Below are 23,547 nucleotides of genomic sequence, written 5' to 3'. Positions count from 1 at the left end.
CCTTGATTTTTCCTGTATCTTCATGTTTTCTGTGATCTGTTTTGGGGGGATATATGGATTATGGATTAGACATTTATACCCTTTAATCGCATCTGTGTAACAATAATCATAGCTGATCTCATAGTTTCCTCTTGCAGTTATTTGAAGCTCGATGTTGTTCACATCACTGTCCAAAACAGGTTTCAGTGGTTTTCTGGTAGCAAAAGTGAAATGAATGCTGTACACATGGAAATATTAACAATCTCTGTAAGATCTTTATGTTTTATCTCCGTTAGTTATGTTTTTGATCTAGATGCTAGTTGCTAATGGCCTAATATCACAATATTCTTACACTGATAAGGGAATAACTCAATAAAAATCTCATATTTGCGGTCAAAGTTGCATGTTTTTTGCATGAAGCAAAAATTTGCATATTGCCAATCAGGGAACCTGTTTGAAGCTCAATTTGTATGTAATAGCATTTGAAAAGGTTGTGCAAGTCTGTCAAAGAGAGTATCCTTTAAACAGGGAAGTTATAGATTACTGCAGATTGTTAATTTGGTGGGCTTGCGTTATACAATGTAGGCTCAATGGTATCATAGACAGACACCATAATAGTATTCTTTTTAGTTGTCCCTTTCTTTAAGTTACTCTCCATACATTCATCTGAGAATTTGTTTCATATATACCTTCCTGTAGGTCAAGGACATCAATTTGAATGTGGGTGCTGGCTCAGAATTGGGTGAAAGTATAGTCCAAGATGTCAATGGAGTTTCAATTGTTATACAGCGATCGCTGAGGGACCTATTGCATCAAATCCCTAGTATCGAAGTTGCTATCAAGGTACTTTTATACTATAATTCTGACTGTAGTTTGGTTCTTTCTATCGTTCACTACCTAGAATTTTGTTGTTTTCGAGATCAAATTGTCTCAATCTCATGGTATTTGAATATTTCAGGTTGAAGAATTAAAAGCTGCTCTATCAAGCAGGGAGTATGAGATAATTGCAGAATGTGCGCAAGAAAATCTTTCAGAGACTCCTAATGTTGTGCCTCCTCTAATAGATGACGCCTCATCATCTTCAGCTGTCAAGACACAAAATTTGTCAGTGAGAAATTCTGATGTTGTTAAATCTGAGGCTGAATATAAAGATAAGTGGATTGTAGCCAAGGTCTCTATTGCTATTGATCTGTTTGAGCTTGTTCTTCACTATGGATTGACAAGGGATGCATCGCTTGCCACGATGCAGGTAATTGAGACTCCATTATTTAAGTTTATTTTGTTATTATTGTTATCCTTTCAAATTGTACTTTCATCTTGCTATTCCGGTTTGTTAATCTCATGCTTCTGTGAAAGGAAAGAGCAATGTCTTTAGATGTTTCTTGGGTCAATAGATGTCACTAAGACAATATAATGGGCACATCTTCAAAACAGGTTGCTGATTTTTGCATGCATTTTCATTGAAGACAGAGTGAGGAAATAGGTCTTATTGCATGTTTGACACTTGTCCGGCAGCCATTTTTGTCTAATTAGTGAAGTAAATTTGAGCAGGAGATGCTAGAATACGAACATATCGGCATGAAGTATATTACCTTTGTTCTGGTTAGGCAGTTATGCATACACGTATTGTCTCACTTATTGATAAATTGATCTCAACTAAATATGCATGAAGTGCAATATTTTGGATAGTTGTATACATACTGTGATGTTCATGATCTTCTTGGAATTTGAATCATATCTATTTTTATTATCTCTCTTTTTTAATCATGAATTTTGCACATCGTCACTATCTTCCAAATATGTTTAATCTTTGTTATCATTTAATCTATTAAATTTATGCCTGCCAAATTCTGAATCCGGATCTTATTTTTGCTTTTAAGGTAAGTGGTCTGTGGCTTCTCTACAAATCCAATACAGCAGGAGAAGGGTTTCTGTCTTCGACACTCGAAGATTTCACTGTGATGGATAATCGTGAAGGTATAGAGCAGGAACTCAGGTTGGCAATTCGGAAGCCTGAAACAATTGGGTACAATCCTTCACAGTCGGTGACTGATGCTGGTGAATATGCTGGCATGGCCTTCAATACAAGTAGTGACAAGGACATGAAACTCGTACCTGCAATGGTTATTCTTGATGCAAGATTCTATGAAAATTTGACATCTTTTTCTCTCTTCATTCAAAGGCCACAACTGCTAGTTGCACTTGATTTTCTGCTTGCTGTTGTTGAGTTCTTTGTACCAAATGTTCGAAGTATGCTGGCAAACGATGACCCTGGAAGTTCTGCTCATGCTGTAGATGCTGTTATTCTTAATGACTCAGTTTATAATCAGCCTTCTGCTGAACTCTCACTTTCTCCTCAGAGACCTTTGGTTGTCGATGATGAAAGTTATGACCTTTTCACATATGATGGCAGAGGGGGAACTTTGTTTTTGCAAGATAGGAGAGGACAAAATCTCTCTTGTCCGAGTGAAGAGGCTGTAATTTATGTTGGAAGTGGAAAGAAGTTGCAATTTAAGAATGTCAAGATCAAGGTGTGTCCTCTAAACGGATGTTTTGTTTATTACACGAATCTTGATTATGAAGCTTTATTGTTTTGACGGCGATGGAATGTCCGTGTTGGTTTTCTTTTTCTTTGTGTTTCAGAATGGAAAATATTTGGATTCATGCGTTTTACTTGGATCCAATAGCAGCTATTCTGCTTCAGAGGATGATGGAGTCTTCTTTGATGAAGCTTCATGTGAAGGACCATCAGAAGATGATTCTGGAGTGACCGTAGATGCTGTGCCATCTCAGAATACTAATGTCAGCAGATCTGCAGAGTTTATATTTGAGCTAAAGGTCAAATATTCTCTTATTTTTGTTATTCTTTCTGCAATACCAGTAAAAGATTTTCCTTCAAGCAATACACTAAATAGTTCATATATGGCCTTTCTGCCATGTGCACAAGTCTCTTTAAGTATTCTAAAAAATATGACCTTCAGTATCTACAATCTAAGAGGCCTGGGCACATATCTGATAAGGGAAAGGCACTTATTATCTATGATATAATTGTGAATCACACCATGGTTTGATGGTAGTCGTTTAAGAGTGTTTGCTGCTCTTTGGTGTTCATGTATCCTTCCTCCAGCAGGTGCCATTTGTTTGTTTAGGGCTGTAGCCCTTTTAAACAGCGGTTGTATGAAGGCCTTTCAGTAACTAAGAACAGCAGATTGACTGTCCATGAGTGGCCTTAGGTTCAGATCATGGGTCCTCTCAACATAGTCAGTTTGGATATAATTACCTCAAAATCTGTTGGGAAACAGTGATTGTAAAAGACCTTGCGTATGATAAGTATCATTGAAGCCTGCTGGACAAAAATGTTAATCTATATGAGGATTCTTAGCACCAAAAATACAAGGTCTTCCCAAGTTCTGCTTTCTTTCTCTGCCCCCAAAATTTATATCTTTTAAGCAAACTTTTGTCACTTGGAAGGCACACTTATTTCTTCTCTCAATTCTATCATTGCTGACATGAATCACAGTTGAAGTATTTCAGCCATTTTTATCAACGGAGGCTTTTCCTTTAATCTTTAGAATGTCTGCAATCTGGATAGTAATTTGACTCTACTATACAGCATATATATCTTGCTTTGTTTTTGTTGTTTTAGCATGTGAAGTTTGTTTGCACTATGTTTGATTCTATGATGGAGAAGAAGGATAAAAGGGAGAAAACCTCTAGGTTTTGCTTCTTTTGGTGTGAGTTACTCATTTAGATCCAGTCTTTTTGATACAACTTGAGGGCAAGTAAAGTGTTTCCTCGTTTATGTCCAATTTCAAAGCAGTAGGAAATTGATTACTGAACCTGTCTGCTTTTAACTACCCCTCGTCCTTAATTTCCTTGCTAAGCGGTGGAAATCACCATAACGATCTTGTGTTATTTCCCTCTCTCCCACCTGTCCTTGTTTCATCTCGACCAAACATAGTGTTGATGATCTGGTACATTGAATTAGGAGGAGTCATTTAATGGAAATTTAAACTTGCTATAATTTTAATTACATCTTATGGAGAACAAAATACAGGCTATTGGTCCAGAGCTTACCTTCTATAATACATCAAGAAGTGTGGGAGAGTCAGCTGCCCTTTCGAACAAATTATTGCACACGCAGTTGGACGCCTTCTGCAGGTTGGTTCTCTCTGCTAAGTATTACAGTGTTCCATTTTTGGTTTTTTACTTGTATTTGTTGGGGATTGCATGTTTTTCATATTTCTACCTGGTTTCATGGATTTTCCAATTTGTGCATGGAAGTCCTCTATCAGCTTCCTTGGGACATGGTAGTTGGTTAGGTAGGCCTATCGAGGAGGAATAACATGTCCTTCCATTTCTCTCTAGAATAATACTTATATTAGTCTACTGATGATTTATCTGATTATGTGTTGATTGGTTAGAGTCTTGATTCTTTGTTTGTTGAATTAGTTTCTAAAAATGGTTCTCTCAATTAGTTTTGAGGGATTTTAGCGGTGTAAGCTTCTAATGTCAATAAGATGGCGACAAATGGCGTGTTCAGCAAGCTCTCTTAATTTTTTGATTATGCAATTTCTTCAGATTAAGAATGCTTAGTGAAGATACTTGACATTATTATACTTTCAAATGAGTTGGTGAATGATGCTAGCTACTGCAATAACCAATTTCTACTTTTTAAAATGTTTTTGGTATGACACGTGAAATTAGATTACTTCATCAATTCTTCCTTCGTTTGTTACTGTGATGATCGAGATTAGTCTTGGTAATGCATCTAGAAGATTGAATTAACTTATCATGTGTAGTTTACAGGAAAGAATCTATGTATCCAGTCGAAAGTTATAAGCCAACTGGTAGAGTAACTCAAGATCTTTTTGAAACTCTTTGAATTCCCTTGGAAAAACAATAATGTATCTCCAAACACCCTCTTTCATGTGGGGCTCAACTTTAGAGTTCACAAGTTTATTAAATACAGATTTACGGTAGTAAGAACGGCCTACAAAAGGTTGATTCTGATACCTTTTGAAATATATTTATGCATCTAACCATAAATCTTGAGGCAATTGATGGCTCACGACATTTGTAAACCCACCTTACAAATTCCTTTTGTTGCCTTTATATACTCTCTTGAGGCAATTATATATCTCAATCAGCTTCTTGTTTTTGTGTTGGACATTAAGTAAGGTATCCTGCATTTGAAGCTTTGAGGGGAACTTGATTTACAACTCGCTAATCGTAGTGGTCTTTTCTTTTCTGTGTTTACCCCTTTTTGATGTTCCCTTTTTAGTGTCTTTTGGTGTTTCGGTTTTCTAGGTGAGAGTACTTCAATATGATATTAAGATTTGACATTTTAGCTTCCATTGTCTGTTGTACCATTCTGTGTTGTCCTCTTACTTGTGGATGCTTTTGTTGGGAAGTCCTCTTTTGATTACCTATGACCCTATTGTGTTATCCTCTTTTTTGGATGGCAATGGAGGTAAGCTAGAAGATTGAACTTGTGATGCCAACTTTCTCACGAAAATGGGTTGGCAATGTGCGCGAGACCGTTATAATTTTTGTCAAAATAATGATAATTTCAACTAAAAAGACAATTATTCTGTGTAAAGGATGATGATTGTAGATAGTTATGTGTAAATAGTCCTAGTCCCATATGTAGTAGGAGCAGTATATGTCCTAGTTCCAGATGTAGTAGGAGTAGAATATGTATTATATACCGAGCTCATTGTATCATTGTTAATAATTGGATTTTTCTCCTGTGCATTCTCACATGGTATCAGAGCTTCTGTGAGAAACTTATTGTTGTGCGTCATTCCAGCGACATCCGGGAAGAAAGATCTCATCACCGTGCAATTTTCCGGCAACTTCGTCTTGTTCCCAGGGTTCATCACTGCTACAGTGGTACTGTGCATATACCAGTACCACCATCAGATCCGAAACCCTTACGCGACCAAACCCCAGAAATTCTAGTCCCATCAGAACAGAAAAGTCAGTCAACGTGTGTCTTTCCGGTTGACGACTCAAGATTGATTTGCGTTATCTCCTCATCGGTAAGTGTTGTGCGAAAACCAACATCATCCGATAAGTCAGGCGAATAAATCCCAGTCCATTGCTCCGGCACAAAATCACTAGCACGCCTCCACGCGCCGCTAGACCTTCTGGCGAACTACAATAACTTTTTCGGCGCAGCCATTCTGGCAATTTTTTTCCTGCGTGAACAGTGCACTTTTCCCCAGAAAAGTTTCTGTTTTCTTGTGGTGTTTTAAACCTATTTTGTAGTGTGGAATTCGGCTTAGTCTCACTATTTTCAAAATTTTCCGATGACATTCGGCCAACTTCTGTTTTTCAGCAACCACCTGGTTCTGTTGTTCAGGGGGAGTCTGGTGGCCTTGTATGTCGAATGATCAGCTTGCAGATATTTTCACCAAGTCCCTCACTGCTTCTCGTATTAGTTACATACGTAACACGCTTGGTACATATGATTTGTATGCACCGGCTTGAGGGGGTGTGTTAGATAGTTATGTGTAAATAGTCCTAGTCCCATATATAGTAGGAGTAGAATATGTCCTAAACCCATATGTAGTAGGAGTAGAATATGTATTATATATAGAGCTCATTGTATCATTGTTAATAATTAGATTTTTTTCCCGTTCATTCTCACATTGATCTTAGGGAAAACCCTGTATGTTGGACAAAAATCTATAATTAGTAGAATTTGGTTTTCAGAATAGGTGAATATATAGTTATCAAAGACTAATCAAGTTAATATGAGATCATGAGTGTTCTGTCATCTGTTGTTTCTAGTGTACAAGAGCTCTTGTGTTACCTTTCATTTGCAAAGCAAGCTTCCTTTCAAGATTTTCTATGAGTTGAGGCTCACGGCAGACTAAGCATCCTCTACTTGTTTCAATTTAGTGGTAACAGGGATGATATTTCCTTTTTGCATTAAGTGTAAGAAAGAAGATTGTCCATTTGTGTAAATTGCCTCCTCTAAAAGCTTAAAACTGTGAGAACTTCTATTTATTTTGGATTTGCAATGCATTCCTTCACGTACGGGCTTGATTTCCTTTTTTGGCTACAACAACAACAACAAAAAACTCAGTATAATCCCACAAAGTGGGGTCCGAGGAGGGTATTGTGTACGCAGACTTTACCCCTACCTTGATTTCCTTTTATGGCTAAGTTTGTGAAAACTTTTTGATCACGGGTGACAGTGATATTGAATACAAGACCTCTGCTTGCTCAGGTCCATGTTTAAGAATGAATCAACCTCATCTAAACACTTAAGATTTTGTTTGGAACGATAAATCTCATATTGGTCTTTGCCTCATCCTTTTGATTGGGGACTATGATGAGGTGTTTGGTTTTGACATTGAACTATGCATTATTCTAACATTATGTGTGTTTCCATCCGTCCTTGTGGCTTTCGCTGTAATGACTGATGGATTTAGCTCGCGTAATTGCGATGTTGTTGAAATTGAAAAAATATGCCTCCGGTGTATGTAGGGGATAAAGTACAAGTCTTTGCTTCCACTTTTTCTTAATATTACTTTTAATTTTAAGTTATTTTTATTAGTAGTAGTAGTAGTTGTTATCATGTGTGAAACCAACACTCCCCTGCATGCTCAGGACTGGGATATCTAGAGCGTGGATAATATAATCGGGGCCCAACATCGGGTATATGAAGAATTGGTATTGTCCCGGCTCTGATACCATGTGAGAAACACAGGCACGGGAAAATATTATTGCGATGTGTCATAACTATTTCCTTACGCTGAGCAGCTTTATTTATACATATACTTTACACAATACATACTACCTATGTTCCAATGTGGGACACTAAGCCTATTAATATATACAAAGCACTATGTAATAGTTAATTGCTATAAAAAGGTGTGTCTTGTACTCATAAATCATCAAGTAATCATTTTATCTGGTCTTTCTATTGTTTTTTCAGTGTAACTTGAGGACGCCTGGTCGTCCCTTGCTCTGCTTTCTCTTAAAAGTATTATGTAACAAACTTGACCATGATGTTTCCAGGATTGTTCTAAAAGGAGATACCTTTGATGTGAATGCAAATGTTCTTGGATTAACTATGGAGAGCAATGGAGTTAGAATAGTGGAACCTTTTGATACCTCTGTGAAGTTCTCTAATGCTTCCGGAAAGTCAAATATACAGTTGGCTGTCTCCGATATTTTTATGAACTTTTCATTCAGCATCTTAAGACTGTTTTTGGAAGTTGAGGATGATATTTTGGCATTTTTGAGGACCACATCAAAGAAAATGACGGTGGTGTGCTCCGAGTTTGACAAAATTGGGACAATCAAAAGTATGACCCAGTGCATCCAAACCTAGTAATTTACTTTATCCATGCATTAAAGAGAGATCTAAACTGATGAAAATGACATTTGTTGATTGTTTCATCACAGGTCCGTCTAACCAGATATATGCTTTCTGGAGAGCTCGTGCTCCGCCTGGTTATGCGACAGTTGGTGACTATCTGACACCAACGTAAGTAAATCTCCGCAGATTCGTTTTCTCTATTGCCTTTGCAAATTTGCCTGTGACACTAACTGTTCTAGTTCAACAGCGACAAGCCACCCACAAAAGGAATCATTGCTGTGAATACCAGCTTTGTCAGAGTAAAGAGGCCAGAGTCTTTCATGCTTATTTGGCCCTCATCCTCATACAAGGATGGTGAATTGGGTACAACCACGTGTGTATCTGAAGAAGATAGCAGCTGTTCCATTTGGTTCCCTAAAGCACCTAAAGGTTATGTTGCAGTGGGCTGTGTAGTCTCTCCTGGAAGGATGCAACCTCCAATATCGTCAGCCTGGTGCATCTTAGCTTCTTTAGTTTCACCATGTGATCTGAGAGATTGTGTTAATATTGACATTATGAGTAGGTATGTGAAGTTATTTGATTTTTTTTCTTTCTAATTCATGGGATCATAGGTGGAAGTATTATTTAACACCCGTGGTAAAACAAATATGTTCTTGTCTTGTGCGTTTCTTCCAAGTTAAGTTTAAGTCTAATGATACGACTCATATTAGTTTTGCATGCCTGTACTTAATTTTACTGGTCTGTAATGCAGTTACAGATATCAACATATGATTTTCAGTTCAATATAAAATGTATTCTAACCTGTAGTTAGTCTTGTCCCAGATCTTCCAAATTGGCATTCTGGCGCGTGGATAATTCCATTGGTACCTTCCTGCCTTCAGATCCAACTACTTTGGAGTTGTGTGGCAGAGCATATGATCTTCGGCATATTTTCTTTGGGCTTCCCAGAGATTTCTCTGAAACATCAAAGAGCTCAGAAACCGCGGCTTCCTCTAGTCGTAATCATGCAGTTCAATCAGAGAGGTCATCCACTGTAAACTCTGGTGGCAGGTCTGAAGCCATTGCAACATTTAGGTTAATTTGGTGGAATCAAGGTTCTGGATCTAGAAAGAAATTATCTATATGGCGCCCTATTATTCCTCAAGGGAAGGTATATTTTGGTGATATTGCAGTTCAAGGGTATGAGCCTCCAAATACTTGTATCGTACTTCATGATTGTGATGAGCTTTACAAAGCCCCTTCAGATTTTAAGCTTGTGGGACAGATGAAGAAACATAGATCAGTTGATAGTATATCTTTTTGGATGCCTCAGCCTCCTCCAGGCTTTGTGTCCTTGGGTTGTATAGCTTGTAAAGGTGCACCAAAGCAATCTGATTTTGACTCCTTAAGATGCATCCGCAGTGATATTGTTGTCAGTGATCAATTTTCGGAACAAAGCATTTGGGATACATCTGATGCTAAATTTATGAAGGAGCCATTTAGTTTATGGGTTATTGGAGATGAGTTAGGAACCTTTATTGTTCGCAGTGGTTTCAAGAAGCCTCCGAAGAGGCTTGCTTTAAAGCTTGCTGATCGAGATATGGCTAGTGGTCCAGATGATATGGTGGTTGACGCAGAAATCAGAACATTCTCTGCAGCCCTCTTTGATGATTATGGTGGCTTGGTAATCTAAGCTTTCCAGTAGCTTTAGTTTCTTCCGCAACTAGGTGTATTATTGATAGTATAAACAGCAATTGTGTTGACGATACTTCTGTTAGGTTATAGACTCATGTAAACCGCAAAACATTTTCTGTTCAACTTGTATTACTAGAAGTTTCTCCTATGTGGCATCTTCTTGCTATAATATCAAGAATAATGTATTATTCTGGATTATAGACACATGTAAACTGCAAAACATTAATGCTTCTACGTGCTATTTGTTATTCTAGATTACATTGGCAGGGTCTATCTGTTGTCAACTGACATCTCTACTGTTCTACTCGATCTGCAGATGGTTCCTCTATGTAATGTGTCTTTCAGTGGCATAACTTTCAATCTACATCAAAGGTCTGACTATCTGAATTCCAGTGCGACCTTCTCCTTGGCCGCTAGATCATACAATGATAAGTATGACTCTTGGGAACCTCTTTTGGAGCCAGTTGATGGATTATTGAGGTTTTTCTTCTTCGAAACTTTTGTGAACTTCCCGGTGCTTCTTACATTGATATTTTCCTTGCAATAGAAACTAGAATTTTGGGACCCTGGTACTCTACCGTGACACACCGTATAAAATGCTCTCTTCCTCTTCATGTTTCTTAGATGAAATCCATACATTACCTGCTTGTGGAACGACTGTTTATATGCAAGTTATTTAACTCCATTCAACTTATCTACTTTGTGGACAAAGAGCAAGTTACTTACTTGTCTTGCCAAATATTACCACTTTTTTGTGGTAATTTGCCCAAATATTGTTTCATTTTCCAATAATTAACATATTATACATGTTCAGGTGCAATTGCAATGACCTTTTTTTCGGCCTTCGATAATTTGGATCATAACTGTGGTCTGGACCACTTACTTGTTTCAACCTTGTCATTATAGTACGAATTGTGTGTACACTGGAAGCAAGAATGATTTGTCAATTATTCCTACTCTGGATTCTATGCCTGTGTTTGGCTGGCAAACTTTGCTTTTGTGAGAGGTCTACTTATATTTCGGGTTCAACATTGCATAGTCCTTATCAGAGAGATGTAGTTACTGGGGGGATTTGGTTTCAGCCTAGCCTATAATCCTTCTTTTTGCAGAATGTTCAGCATGTATTAGAGGACCTCAGTTTTAGGATTTATTATTTAGACTGATTTTTTTTTTAAATATTCAGGTATCAGTACGACGTGAATGCTCCTGGTGCAGCTTCGCAGCTTCGTCTTGCATCTACTGGGGATTTGAACTTAAATATATCTGTGTGTAATGCCAACACAATTTTTCAGGCTTATGCCAGCTGGAATAATCTGAGCAATGTCAAGGAATCCTACCAGGCAAATCTTCTTACTTTAATAAATATTCTAGCCCGGTATCAATTTCTTCCCCATGGAGCACACACATTCAAGGATATCATTACTTGACACTATAAATTTCACTCTGTCTACCTGCTGTTACTCGTACATATACATGAGATATTACCACTTGTTGATTTCCTGCTACCGAATATCTGGGACACATTACTTGAGTAATTTAAGAAATTAATCAAACTAAATTTCCAATCAACTGTACTTCATAAGATAGTGTATGAGATATCTAGCATATCCTCCTCCTCCTCCTGTTAGTGACAGACATATCCCCGTTTTTCGAATTTTATTTGGCAGGATGCAGTCTCACCAATTGGAGGAAGCAGGTCCATCATTGATGTTCATCACAGAAGAAATTATTTCATTATCCCACAGAATAAACTTGGTCAGGACATTTTCATAAGAGCTACGGAAATCAGGGGACTACCAAGCATAACTAAAATGCCGTCTGGAGATAGCAAACCAATTAAAGTACCTGTTGCAAAGAATATGTTGGATTCACACTTGAACGGAAGTCTTTTTGAAAAAGGCAAATCAATGTTGACAATAATAATAGCAGAGGCAGAGGTATGTTTCATTGATAATGCTAATAGAAAAGCTAAAGGTTTTGTGTAAAATACATCAGCATCAAATTACTCTGAGAGTGTTTAATAGAGTACGTGGAAGTTAAGAAAATTACTAGCTGTTTCATAATTGATGTTTGTGGAGTTGCATATTGCTTCTTTTTTCAAGGCATGAGACGGTCTATGTAAATTCTGCTCTATTTCATGTCTTTATTAAGAACTTTCTATAACAGAATAAAATTGTTGAAGACAAATAAATAAATCGTGTTTCCTCTTCAAAAGCTGTAGCGTATAACTAAGGTTTTTGCACAATTCAATACTGTATTATAACAAGTAGAGATCCTAGGTCGAGTTTCACTGTTACCCTTCATAAAAAAATAGTTCTATGGACTTGGACTAAGGAAAAAGTTCTGAACCATACACATGAGGGCGTGTATTGAACAATTCAACAAAACCGTGATACTTGTGCATGTTGTGCTCTGGAGAGAGAGAGAAGAAAATCATCTTCTTGACTGGTAGTCCTGCGAAGTAGTTAGGGTCTAAGTGATTTGCTACCTAGAAACATTTACCGGGGAAGTGGTTGTTGAGATTCTATCCTCAATAACATCTAGCGATTAGAAGTATGTCTTCAGTATGGAGTGCGAACATAGCCTATGGTTGTGTCAATGGTTTTTTGAAAACCAATTTGACTGACTGAACCGATATTGTTTTTTAAAATAAACTGTAGGTTCCATTATAAATCTATAACCATACTGAATAATTAGGGTATGTTTTAATTTTATTTTTTTAACAAACGAATAAATTACCGAACCGAACCGGTTAATAAATAAAGAAAAGTGTCCTGTATCTGACCGAGTGTTGTTAAGGCGTGAGCACCTTCACCCATAGGTTCTAGCTTTAATGTCACATCAGCATACATAGAGCTTAATTATAATTTTTCCGTTCTTCAATGCATTACATTTCTATTTTTTATTTTCTGCATTGGCGCTTACCGTCGCTGAAGCCCAAGCTTTAATTACGCTTTGCGCTTAAAGCTCCGACAGATTTTGGCGCTTTTAGCTTTTGAATACTCTGCCCTGGGCAACTTTTAGTTGGAATCAGCTAATTCTTAACAAGTTGGCTCATCTATAACATGTTTATTAATTTTTGTTTGAAATCTTGTTGTATGAGTTATTTTGTTTTAGCTTACACTTACGGCTTTGAAGTGCAGTTCCAACAGGTTGAAGGCTTGTCTTCTCATGAGTATGCAGTAGAAGTCCGTCTTGCTCCAGATGAGAGTCACCCTTGTCAATCTCTGTCCACTCAACAAAGTGCACGTACTCGTGGCAATAACTCATATGGTTCTATATCTTCTGATGTAATCTCAGTGAAATGGAATGAAGTATTTTTCTTCAAAGTTGATTCACCGGTCTGTACTCTCTGCCTCCACAAAAGTCTTGTAGGAATTGTACATCATGAAATCATATTACTATGATATTACATCTGCCCTATACATAAACAATTACCACATATACCTCTGTTTGCTCATAGAATGCTTAGTGCCATAGAGGTGGCGTCTAGTTTAAAATTGAATCAATTGATCCTTTAATAAATAATCATCTAAAAGTTCAGATTCAATGAATTGTTGGCCGTAATGGGTTACTCAATTTCAGCTCGCAAGATTCTTATGTTAAGTTGTTTAGTCATTCTTTCTATAGCTTGAATTTGGAAATGGTTGAAAGAAGCAAATACAAATGAGAGAATCATTACATTGTGAACTGTAGTGAGGCAGAACAACAACAACAACCCAGTATAGTCCCACAAGTGGGGTCTGGGGAGGGTCTGTAGTGAGGCAGAAATGGAAGAGTTTTTGAAGGTGTTGAAAACAGAGTATTCTATACTCCATAATGCTCTTTTTATGTTTTGAGGGGAGGGGGGGTTAACATTTGTAGCACCTCGTGACGTTCCAAGTTTTATAGATAATTACATGAATTTCTCGGATTGAACTCCATTGTATGGTGCTGTGTTCCTCTTGCTTATTCCATCTTTGATACAGAAATAAAGTCTTTTAAGGGTTTATTAATGAAAATTGTTTTCAATTGTATATAAACAAAAAACGATCCGCTCATATTATGCTTAACCACTGCAATCTATATTCTTTGTTTCCTGCAAACACTAACATTTTTATATCTGCTTCTGGAGTCGCTGGAACATACATTATTAAGCAATTGGCTGGACTGCACTGAGTACAACTGGTGATCACATAGCACTTGTCAGATATAATAACAACACTGAACGGCTCTCTGAGTCAAGGTTCTTCAATGTGCTTTATCATGAGGATCTTCAATCACCAACACAAGGAGAAAATCCATTTGACTTGCCTATCACATTGTGCCCCCTCTCGATGTGTGCTTGGTACCATTTAGGATCATATAGTGGTCACAAAAGAGAGAGAAAGCATATCAAAGATACATCTTCCTTCCATTGCACCCTGTAGTTGAGAGCCAAACTGGTACCCTAAGGTCATGTCATTATATTAGATCTCAAACGAAATATAGTAAAGGACATTAAATGAAGGTAGCATCTGAATTATGAAGGATTAAGTAAATAGATAATTTTGTTTTTCAAATATAGATAAGTAAGGGCAGCCAGCTCCCTTTCACCCTCCCCCCCTCCCCAAGCCATCCTTCCCTCCAATAATTCTGAATATAAGTGTAGCATTTTCCACCTACGTGCATGTATTGTAGTTGTCGATGGATATTGCCATATATTTTTTACTATTTAAATTCTGCCATCTATGTCTAACACATATAGACACAAGTCTTTTAAGGTTATGATGTCGCAACATTTGGATCTATTATCTATAGTAAATTCTCCTCTCTAGAATTTCTGTATATACTAGTTATGTTTTTGGTTTCTAGATTGTTTGGTGTTTTTGTTAACTTGCAATTTATTTGAAGTTTGGCTTTTTTCTCATTGTTTTCTGAAAATTTTCGATCATGTGCTTCCATTTCCGAACAGGATTTTTGCATTCTGGAGCTTGTCCTGATGGATATGGGAAGAGGTATTCTTAGCTACTGATTTCTGGGGATTTTGTCCTTTTACCACTTTCCGATTCTCATGAACTCAAGCCATGAAGAGTTCCAATATATCCGAAAATCTTCTCTTTGTTGGTCACACTCAAGAACTGACGAACTTATTTAAATTTGGTTAATCAGTAAAACAGGTTATTTAATGAGTGGAATGATAGTGAAAAAATTGTTATGATAAGGTCAAGAGCAGTAATTGGGAAGTCTAGTTACATTCTTGAATCTGCTTATCAGAAAGAATCAGAATCTGGTTAATTGCAGCCAGCTTATGTTTAGATAAAAGTTTAACTTAAGACGTGTACTGTGCGTGTTTGGATAAAGGCCACATACGGATTCTTCATCACTGGAACCTGTGTCTTCACAAAACCATCTGCTACTTGTTTTCATAGTAAATTGAGTTTCCAATGCTTCCACTTCATTATACTGATTATAATTTAGTAACATGATACATTTCCCAACTGGATAGGTTGATATCTTTTTATGGGGCTACTTTTTTCATGTCTTTTGTGGGATATCATGTCTTTTTTTCATTGATTAGTTGTGTAAGTTATCACAAAGAAAAGTTCTCAAAGTTTCCCATTTGACTTGGAACTATTTAAAATAGAACATTTGGAAGCATGAAATGGGTTTAAAACCATACATAAATTTGCGGGGCGTACATCCCATGATATTTTCTTGAATTGCAAGTAAAAGCGTAGTAGAAACCTGATTTTTAACTGACCCTACTACATTCATTAGTTTCTCTTCATTGGCTTCTGAGGTGGCCCTTGCTATTGAGATATTCCTCTAATTGGATTTATTCGTCCACAAGCTTAAGCTTAGGGATCTTTTATCGAATCATAAAGATAGGTTTTCTCATTAACTACAAACTGCTTCTGTACGGAAAATGAGAGAATGTGTTTTTAGAAATTAATGCTTAAAGCCTGATCAGAATTTCTACCGGTCCTGTTGTATTTGTATCTATAGCTTAACAGGCACCTGAGTTGGCCACTTGATACGGATTAGTTCAATATGTGGTGCTATATTTTTAATTTAAACTATTCTTTGCAGGTGATATTGTTGGTTATTCATCAGCTCCTCTAAACCATATATCTAGACCCCAGGAGAATCCAGTGTCTTACAATAGTTCACTTGAACTCAACTGGCTAGCATTGTCTTCTTCGCGGTCTATGGTGATTTTCTCTTGTGTTCCTTCTTCTTTGTATATTACCCTTGAAAAGAAAATGTCGAAAATATTACTGTTTCCCTTTTAGCTTCTTTTTTTATGGTGTCTTGCTTATCTCACTGTGAAATGCAGATGATGACTAGTGAAGGAAAAGAAATAAATTCATCAGGACGAATAAAATTGGCTGTTTACTTGTCTCCTCAACTTGAAGTTGAAAAGAGTGGGAAGTCCTTTAACACTCGGAAAAAATCTGGGTTTATCCAGATTAGTCCTACCAGGGAGGGACCTTGGACTGCTGTGAGGCTGAATTATGCTGCACCTGCTGCTTGTTGGCGACTGGGAAATACTGTTGTTGCCAGTGAAGTGAGCATAGCTGATGGAAATCGATATGTCAATATTAGATCTCTAGTTTCAGTTCGTAACTACACCGAATTTACGCTGGATTTACAGCTCATCCTCGGTGCTTTAAATGAGAAAAGAAGACCAGATGATGATGAGAGAAAAAAGGTTTATGGTGATGAAATAGTGACAGATGAGTTCTTTGAGACCCAGAAATATAATCGTGATATTGGGTGGTTTGACGTTAATGAGGTATGTCTCCAGATTTTATTTTCTTTTGTGCCTGAATGTAGCAATTGGTTTCTCTTATTTCTGGTCTTAAGCCATCAACATCTGTCATTTGGGCAGGGGAGAAATGAAGTTGAGGTTCCATCAGGCTGGGAATGGGTTGATGAATGGCATGTAGATAATAATTCTGTGAACACTGCTGATGGATTGGTTTATGCTCCAGATTTCAATAGTTTGAAATGGCCAGAGTCGTCCAATCCACTAAAATCTGTAAACTATGCAAGACAGAGGCGGTGGCTTAGGAATAGGAAAGGCAAGCCGAGAGATCCCCAGGCTCATATTTATGTTGGGCCTGTAAGGCCTGGTGAAGTTGTTCCCTTGCCTTTATCTGTCCTGACCCATTCTGGACTTTACGCACTGCAAGTGAGGCCTTCAAACCTGGAAAAAACTGGAGAATATTCGTGGAGTTCTGTAATGGACATGTCTGGAAACACTCAGGATCTTGGGATGCCAGCAGAAAACTCTGGAATATCTGTGTCCATTCTCAGTGAGTCTGAGAAACTCCTATACTGCCCTGTAGTTAGTGGAACCTCATCCAATAGTAACCGCGGCATGTGGTTCTGCTTGAGCATACAAGCAACAGAGATTGCAAAGGACATGCACTCTGATCCTATTCAAGATTGGACCCTCGTGATCAGGCCACCACTTGCGATTACCAATTTTCTTCCTCTTGCTGCTGAATATTCTGTTCTTGAGATGCAAGCCGATGGCCATTTTTCTCACTTTGCGATAGAGGNTCAACTCAGTTGATTCTAGTGTCTCTTGGAATGCATTAAAATGATGTTAACTTCTTAACATTCTTTACAGGAGGCTATACTCATATCCCATCCTAAGAAGGCACCTTCAAAGACAATAAATCTAAGAAGCTCAATTTCTGGAAGGTCTCAAAAGAAAATAAGAGAGAGCTGATTAAGTTCTTTCCTTTAATTTTGTGAAATAGGTGAATTTAATTTTCATTCTTAATGCCTTAAGCTACTGGCTCGTGCAGGATTGTTCAAGTAATTGCTGAACATGTGCATACCCATGAAAGGCCTCTGCAAGCAAAGATCACCAAGGTCTATGCTCCTTTTTGGCTTTCAGTTGGACGATGTCCACCTATTACTTTCAGGCTTATCGATTTGAGTGGGCGGACAACAAAGAAGATTGCTTTCCCTTTGCTATCTAAAAGGAATAATGAACTTGTCCTGGAGGAGATCTCTGAGGAGGAAATATATGAAGGAAATACAATTGCGTCTGTTTTAAACTTCAAGTTACTAGGCCTTTCAGCATCAATTAACCTGTCTAGTGAGGAGAGTTTTGGTCCTGTTAAAGATCTTTCTCCGTTGGGTGACATGGTAAAGAATCTTAATCTTGTGTGGTATACTATGTTTTATCCAAGTTTATAACTTATCCATCTGTCCTCGATATTAGGATGGCTCGCTGGATTTCTGCGCCTACAGCGCTGATGGAAATTGCATGCGGCTTTTTGTATCATCAAAACCTTGCCCTTATCAAACTGTTCCAACAAAGGTTCTGTTTCAACAACAGCAGCAGCTTCGCTCTCAAACTTCTATAAAATCGAATTCAAACATTTTTATTGATTATTTACCTGCTCTTTTGTCAGGTTATTACTGTTCGACCATTTGTTACGTTTACCAATAGACTTGGTCAAGACATATTTTTGAAATTGAGCAGCGAAGATGAGCCAAAGATTTTGCGTGCATCTGATGCCAGAGTCTCATTTATATATCGCGACACGGGTGGACCTGATGAACTCCAGGTGAGTAGATTCTCTATACTGTGTTATCTGAACTGCTAATTAAATTAAAGAATGCTTTTTCTCTGGAAAATCCATCCCTAATATGGTGTGTCTTACACATAGTCCACTCTTCTTTCTTTCTTACCGTCTTCTGAAAACAGAATGATACGAATAGTCTTCTTTTGTCTTTTGATCTTCTATTTTTCTAAGAGGAATATGTATCTCTTAACCTTCTTATGATTATACAGTTCTCATTTGGACATTTAGTGTATTTATGGTGCTATATAAGTATTATGTGCCATTTCTGATGCCTTAATCAAAGTAATTTTGTTCCATTATAGATGCTACCATGCACTTTTAGACTATTTGTTTAAACAAGGTACTATTTGGATTACCTGTGTGACCATAGTTTATGGACCATGGCATAGAATTGTGGCCTTAGGATGTGCTAGATTGAAAGAGTGGATATGTAGTAAATTTCCTGGTGAAGTTTCTTGCGTGTTCATTCTGGAAAGGAAATGTCAATAATGCCGCATAATTCCTCTTTTTTCTGCCTTCTTGACCGTTAGTCATTGTAGTTTGTCAGAGTTGACTGCATTATTTTAGCTGATAGCTTGCAAGTTCACTTACAATATCATATCAATTTTGAAGGTCCGACTGGATGATACAAATTGGTCATTTCCTATTCAAATTGTTAAGGAGGACACAGTTCCTCTTGTCTTGAGGAGAAATGATGGCACGCGAAGATTTTTGAAGATGGAAATTCGTGGCTTTGAGGAAGGATCGCGTTTCATAGTTGTTTTTCGCCTTGGATCAACAAGGGGTCCAATTAGGTACCTAATTAACCTTTCTTTAGTTACGGTCGCAGTCTCTGCTACTTCAAGCTTCTGATTAATTCCAATTCTATCTGGTTAATCTGCTATATATGCTTGATAGGATTGTGAACAGGACGAGGAGGATGGTCATTAGACTTCGTCAATATGGATTTGGCAATGATGCATGGATCCAGTTACTGCCTCTTTCAACCACAAACTTTTCATGCGAGAATCCCTATGGCCAAAAACTTATTGATGCTGAGATTTATAGTGGCGATAGCTCTATGGTCTGGAAATTTGATTTGGAGAAGTCAGGGTTCTGTTCTGAATGTGATGGATCAGGCTTGCTTTTCCATGTTATAGATATGGCTGATGTCAGGGTTGCTAGGTTTATTGACGAGGGAGCAGCATTATTAATTTCAAAAGAAGGGAACATGTCTCGTGCAGAGGTTGGAAATCTTGGCAGTTCTCACATACAGAACCAGATGCAGGAGAATGGATCTCCTTTAGAAATTACAGTTGAGTTGGGTGCTATTGGGGTTTCTTTTGTGGACCATAGACCCAGAGAACTATCCTATTTGTATCTGGACAGAGTCTTCATATCCTATTCTACAGGATATGATGGTGGAACCACAAGCAGGTTTAAGCTTATATTGGGGTACCTGCAGCTTGACAATCAACTGCCTCTCACATTGATGCCTGTACTGCTGGCACCTGAACAAAACATTGATGTGCATCATCCAGTCTTCAAGATGACCTTTACAGTGCGCAATGAGAACATTGATGGTGTCCAGGTATACCCTTATGTTTATGTAAGGGTAACAGATAAATGCTGGAGGCTTAACATTCATGAGCCAATAATTTGGGCTTTTGTAGATTTCTACAACAATCTTCAACTAGATCGCCTACCAAACAGTTCTAGTGTCAGCCAGGTTGATCCTGAAATACGTGTAGACTTGATTGATATATCTGAACTAAGGCTGAAGGTTTCATTGGAGAGTGCACCTGCTCAGCGACCAGATGGGGTTCTAGGCGTTTGGGGCCCAGTGCTGTCGGCTGTTGGAAATGCCTTTAAAATACAGATCCATTTAAGGAAAGTGATCCGCAGAGATAGATTTATGAGAAAAAGCTCTGTCATTTCTGCAGTGGGAAATCGTATTTGGAGAGATTTAATTCATAACCCTCTGTTCTTAATATTTTCAGTGGATGTATTGGGTATGACAAGTTCAACTTTAGCCTCTCTCAGCAAAGGCTTTGCTCAACTATCAACAGATGGACTGTTTTTCCAGCTGCGATCAAAGCAGGTATGGTCAAGAAGAATAACGGGAGTTGGTGAGGGGATCAGGCAAGGGACTGAAGCCCTAGCACAAGGTGTTGCATTTGGAGTTTCTGGGGTTGTGACAAGGCCTGTGGAGAGTGCTAGACAAGATGGCCTTCTTGGCTTTTGCCCATGGGCTTGGACGAGCTGTTGTGGGATTTGTTGCTCAACCAGTGATTGGAGCATTGGACTTCTTTTCATTGACTGTCGATGGGATTGGTGCAAGTTGTTCTCGTTGCATAGAAATTCTTAGTAACAAGACTACCTTCCACAGGATAAGAAATCCCCGTGCTATTCATGCAGACAATATACTTAGAGATTACAGCGAGCGAGAAGCACTAGGTCAAGTGATACTACACCTTGCTGAAGAAAGCCGACATTTTGGTTGCACTGAACTATTTAAAGAGCCTTCTAAATTTGCCTTGTCTGATTATTATGAAAATCACTTTATGGTTCCCTATCAGCGGATTGTTTTAGTGACTAATAAACGTGTAATGCTCCTCCAGTGTGTGTCTGCTGATAAGATGGACAAGAAGCCCTGTAAAATCATGTGGGATGTACCTTGGGAAGAACTCATGGCACTTGAATTAGCAAAAGCTGGCTACCCTAGACCTTCTCACTTGATCATCCATATCAAAAAATTCCGAAGGTCTCAGAAGTTTGTCCGTGTAATAAAGTGCTACACTGAAGAAGAAACTGAGGTGCCTCAAGCTGTAAGAATCTGTTCGGTTGTGCGTAAAATATGGAAAGCACACCAAACTGACGTGGCATGTCTGCAGCTAAAGGTTCCTTCAAGCCAGAGGCATGTATCCTTTGCTTCAAATGATAATGATGGAAGAGATTCGTTTAGCCAGAAAAAGGCCATAATTGAATCAAGGGAGCTGGCTTCCTGGGGTGCTGTCTCTGATAGAAGAAAATTTGTTCAACATGCTATCACATTTTCCAAGGTATGGAGCAATGGACGAGAGTTGAAAGGTCGTTGTACATTGTGCCAGAAGAATGTTTCAGAAGATGGTGGAATCTTTAGTATTTGGCGCCCTTCCTGTTTACTCGATGGGTACATCTCAATTGGGGATATTACTAGTGTTGGTTGTCATCCTCCTAATATTTCAGCTGTATACCGATATTCTGACAAGTTGTTTGCCCTCCCAGTCGGTTATGACCTGGTGTGGAGGAACTGCTCGGATGACTACACCAATCCCATATCAATTTGGCATCCTCATGCTCCTGAGGGCTTTGTATCTCCGGGATGTGTAGCTGTACCTGATTTTGCTGAGCCGGAACCAAATGCTGCATACTGTGTCGCAGAAACATTGGCCGAGGAGACAGTATTTGAAGAACAAAAGATCTGGGCAGCGCCGGATTCATATCCCTGGGCATGTCATATCTACCAGGTGCGCAGTGATGCACTTCATTTTGTTGCTCTCAGGCAGCCAAGAGAAGAATCGGATTGGAAGCCAATGAGAGTTATCGATGACCCACAGCTTCACATTGAGCTGTAGAAAGTTCGATTATATTCCAGGTACTAACCCAATAAACAAAGCAGCTTTCTTGATTTTGCTTTCCCTTTTGGAGAAACGCTGGTTTGTGGCACTGCTTCCATCATAATTGTATCCATCTTAATTGAAAAGTTGTCTTGAGTAGTTTGTAAAGTCAGAACTGTGTATTCATGTACATAATTGTACCCTTGGGATCACAATGATATGTTACGGATCTTCCCTTAGAGGCTGCTTTCCTCAATTTTGGAATGATCATTTCGAGCATTCAAAAGCTCCTTAAAAGCGTATGGTTATCTATGTTGTGGTCCTCATTTTTTTTTGTAGCGTATGTTTATTGAAACTTATGATGGCGAAAAGTAGTCTATATTTCTATAAGGTATTTATTTTGCCGTATGGTGTACCTCGTTTATACATGCGTTAGCATTACTAAATGTTGAAATTTCTTTATTTTATGAATAGATAGAGCCGTAATACATTCTGAAATATTGGAAAAGGCAAGAGTATTTTACCTCAGGACTTATGTTAACGTTTTGGAATGGAGATATTCAGCTTTCGTAGCAATTAGACTGAAAGCATAAGAGAGATCTTACGCTAAAAAAGGCAGCAAATCTCTGAGCTACAGATCTTTCAAGTCTTCCGATTTATAGAATAGGCTTCAGACAAGTAAAGGTACTCAATAACCCAAAAAGAAGTCTCTGCATTTTAATAATCTTTATTCTTAATAACATGAAAGAATTACACAAATGTCAAGAGCTAAACACAGTAGAGGGTGTGCGTTCATTTGACGCCTTAGTCGAGAATATTTTCACATACATCCTTAACGATATCGAGAATGTTGGCATTGAAAAGATATGCACTTCTTTTTTTTCTTTTTCTTTTTGACAATAATATAACATGTATGAGTATATTAATCAATCTTTAGCACAAAGCTTATGTTCGAGCCACTGAGCTAAAACGGCAGAATATCCTTCCACAAGGCGACGACAATAGTCAAATAGAGTCGCAATGGAGAACGAGTCGTCGAGCTCCATACTTGATGGCTAGTTTCAAACCTGCAATAACACCCTCGTACTCGGCTTCGTTGTTAGTCATCTCGGGGCATCGTATGGACTGGCGAATTGTTTCGCCCGTGGGGACCTCGAGAACGAGTCCCAGTCCCGATCCCGAGGCGTTAGCGGCGCCATCAGTGTAAAGAGTCCATAGGTCGGCGTTGGAGGGGGCACGGCGTGCCTCTAATTCCGCCTCTGGTAGTATCTCTGCGCTGAAGTCGGCTATGAAGTCGGCAAGTACTTGCGACTTGATGGCGTTTCTTGGATGATATGAGATATCGTGCTCACTGAGCTCTATGGCCCATCTGGCGAGTCTGCCTGATAACTCAGGCTTGTGCAGGATA

At 38.3% G+C, this 23,547-nt stretch overlaps 1 protein-coding gene across 1 annotated transcript in view; it reads left to right on the top strand.

Moving 5' to 3' along the window:
* LOC109240434 overlaps positions 1-22,436 on the top strand; it is a 51,612-nt gene extending 29,176 nt beyond the window's left edge. Inside the window, 24 exon segments of the mRNA XM_019407083.1 lie at positions 138-246; positions 679-822; positions 938-1,228; positions 1,860-2,510; positions 2,623-2,817; positions 4,037-4,140; positions 8,014-8,303; positions 8,404-8,485; positions 8,565-8,879; positions 9,140-9,980; positions 10,308-10,471; positions 11,175-11,331; positions 11,659-11,928; positions 13,135-13,332; positions 14,925-14,967; positions 16,043-16,164; positions 16,290-16,748; positions 16,845-17,665; positions 17,773-18,118; positions 18,195-18,293; positions 18,388-18,543; positions 19,174-19,355; positions 19,459-20,779; positions 20,781-22,436. Coding sequence (XP_019262628.1) covers positions 138-246; positions 679-822; positions 938-1,228; positions 1,860-2,510; positions 2,623-2,817; positions 4,037-4,140; positions 8,014-8,303; positions 8,404-8,485; positions 8,565-8,879; positions 9,140-9,980; positions 10,308-10,471; positions 11,175-11,331; positions 11,659-11,928; positions 13,135-13,332; positions 14,925-14,967; positions 16,043-16,164; positions 16,290-16,748; positions 16,845-17,665; positions 17,773-18,118; positions 18,195-18,293; positions 18,388-18,543; positions 19,174-19,355; positions 19,459-20,779; positions 20,781-22,157 — 8,737 coding nt within the window. The 3' untranslated portion in view covers positions 22,158-22,436.
* Positions 22,437-23,547: the final 1,111 nt, after the last annotated feature.

The sequence above is a fragment of the Nicotiana attenuata genome, unplaced genomic scaffold (genome assembly GCF_001879085.1).
Source record: "Nicotiana attenuata strain UT unplaced genomic scaffold, NIATTr2, whole genome shotgun sequence".
Taxonomy (NCBI): Eukaryota; Viridiplantae; Streptophyta; class Magnoliopsida; order Solanales; family Solanaceae; genus Nicotiana; species Nicotiana attenuata.
This window is presented reverse-complemented; position numbering and strand designations above follow the sequence as displayed.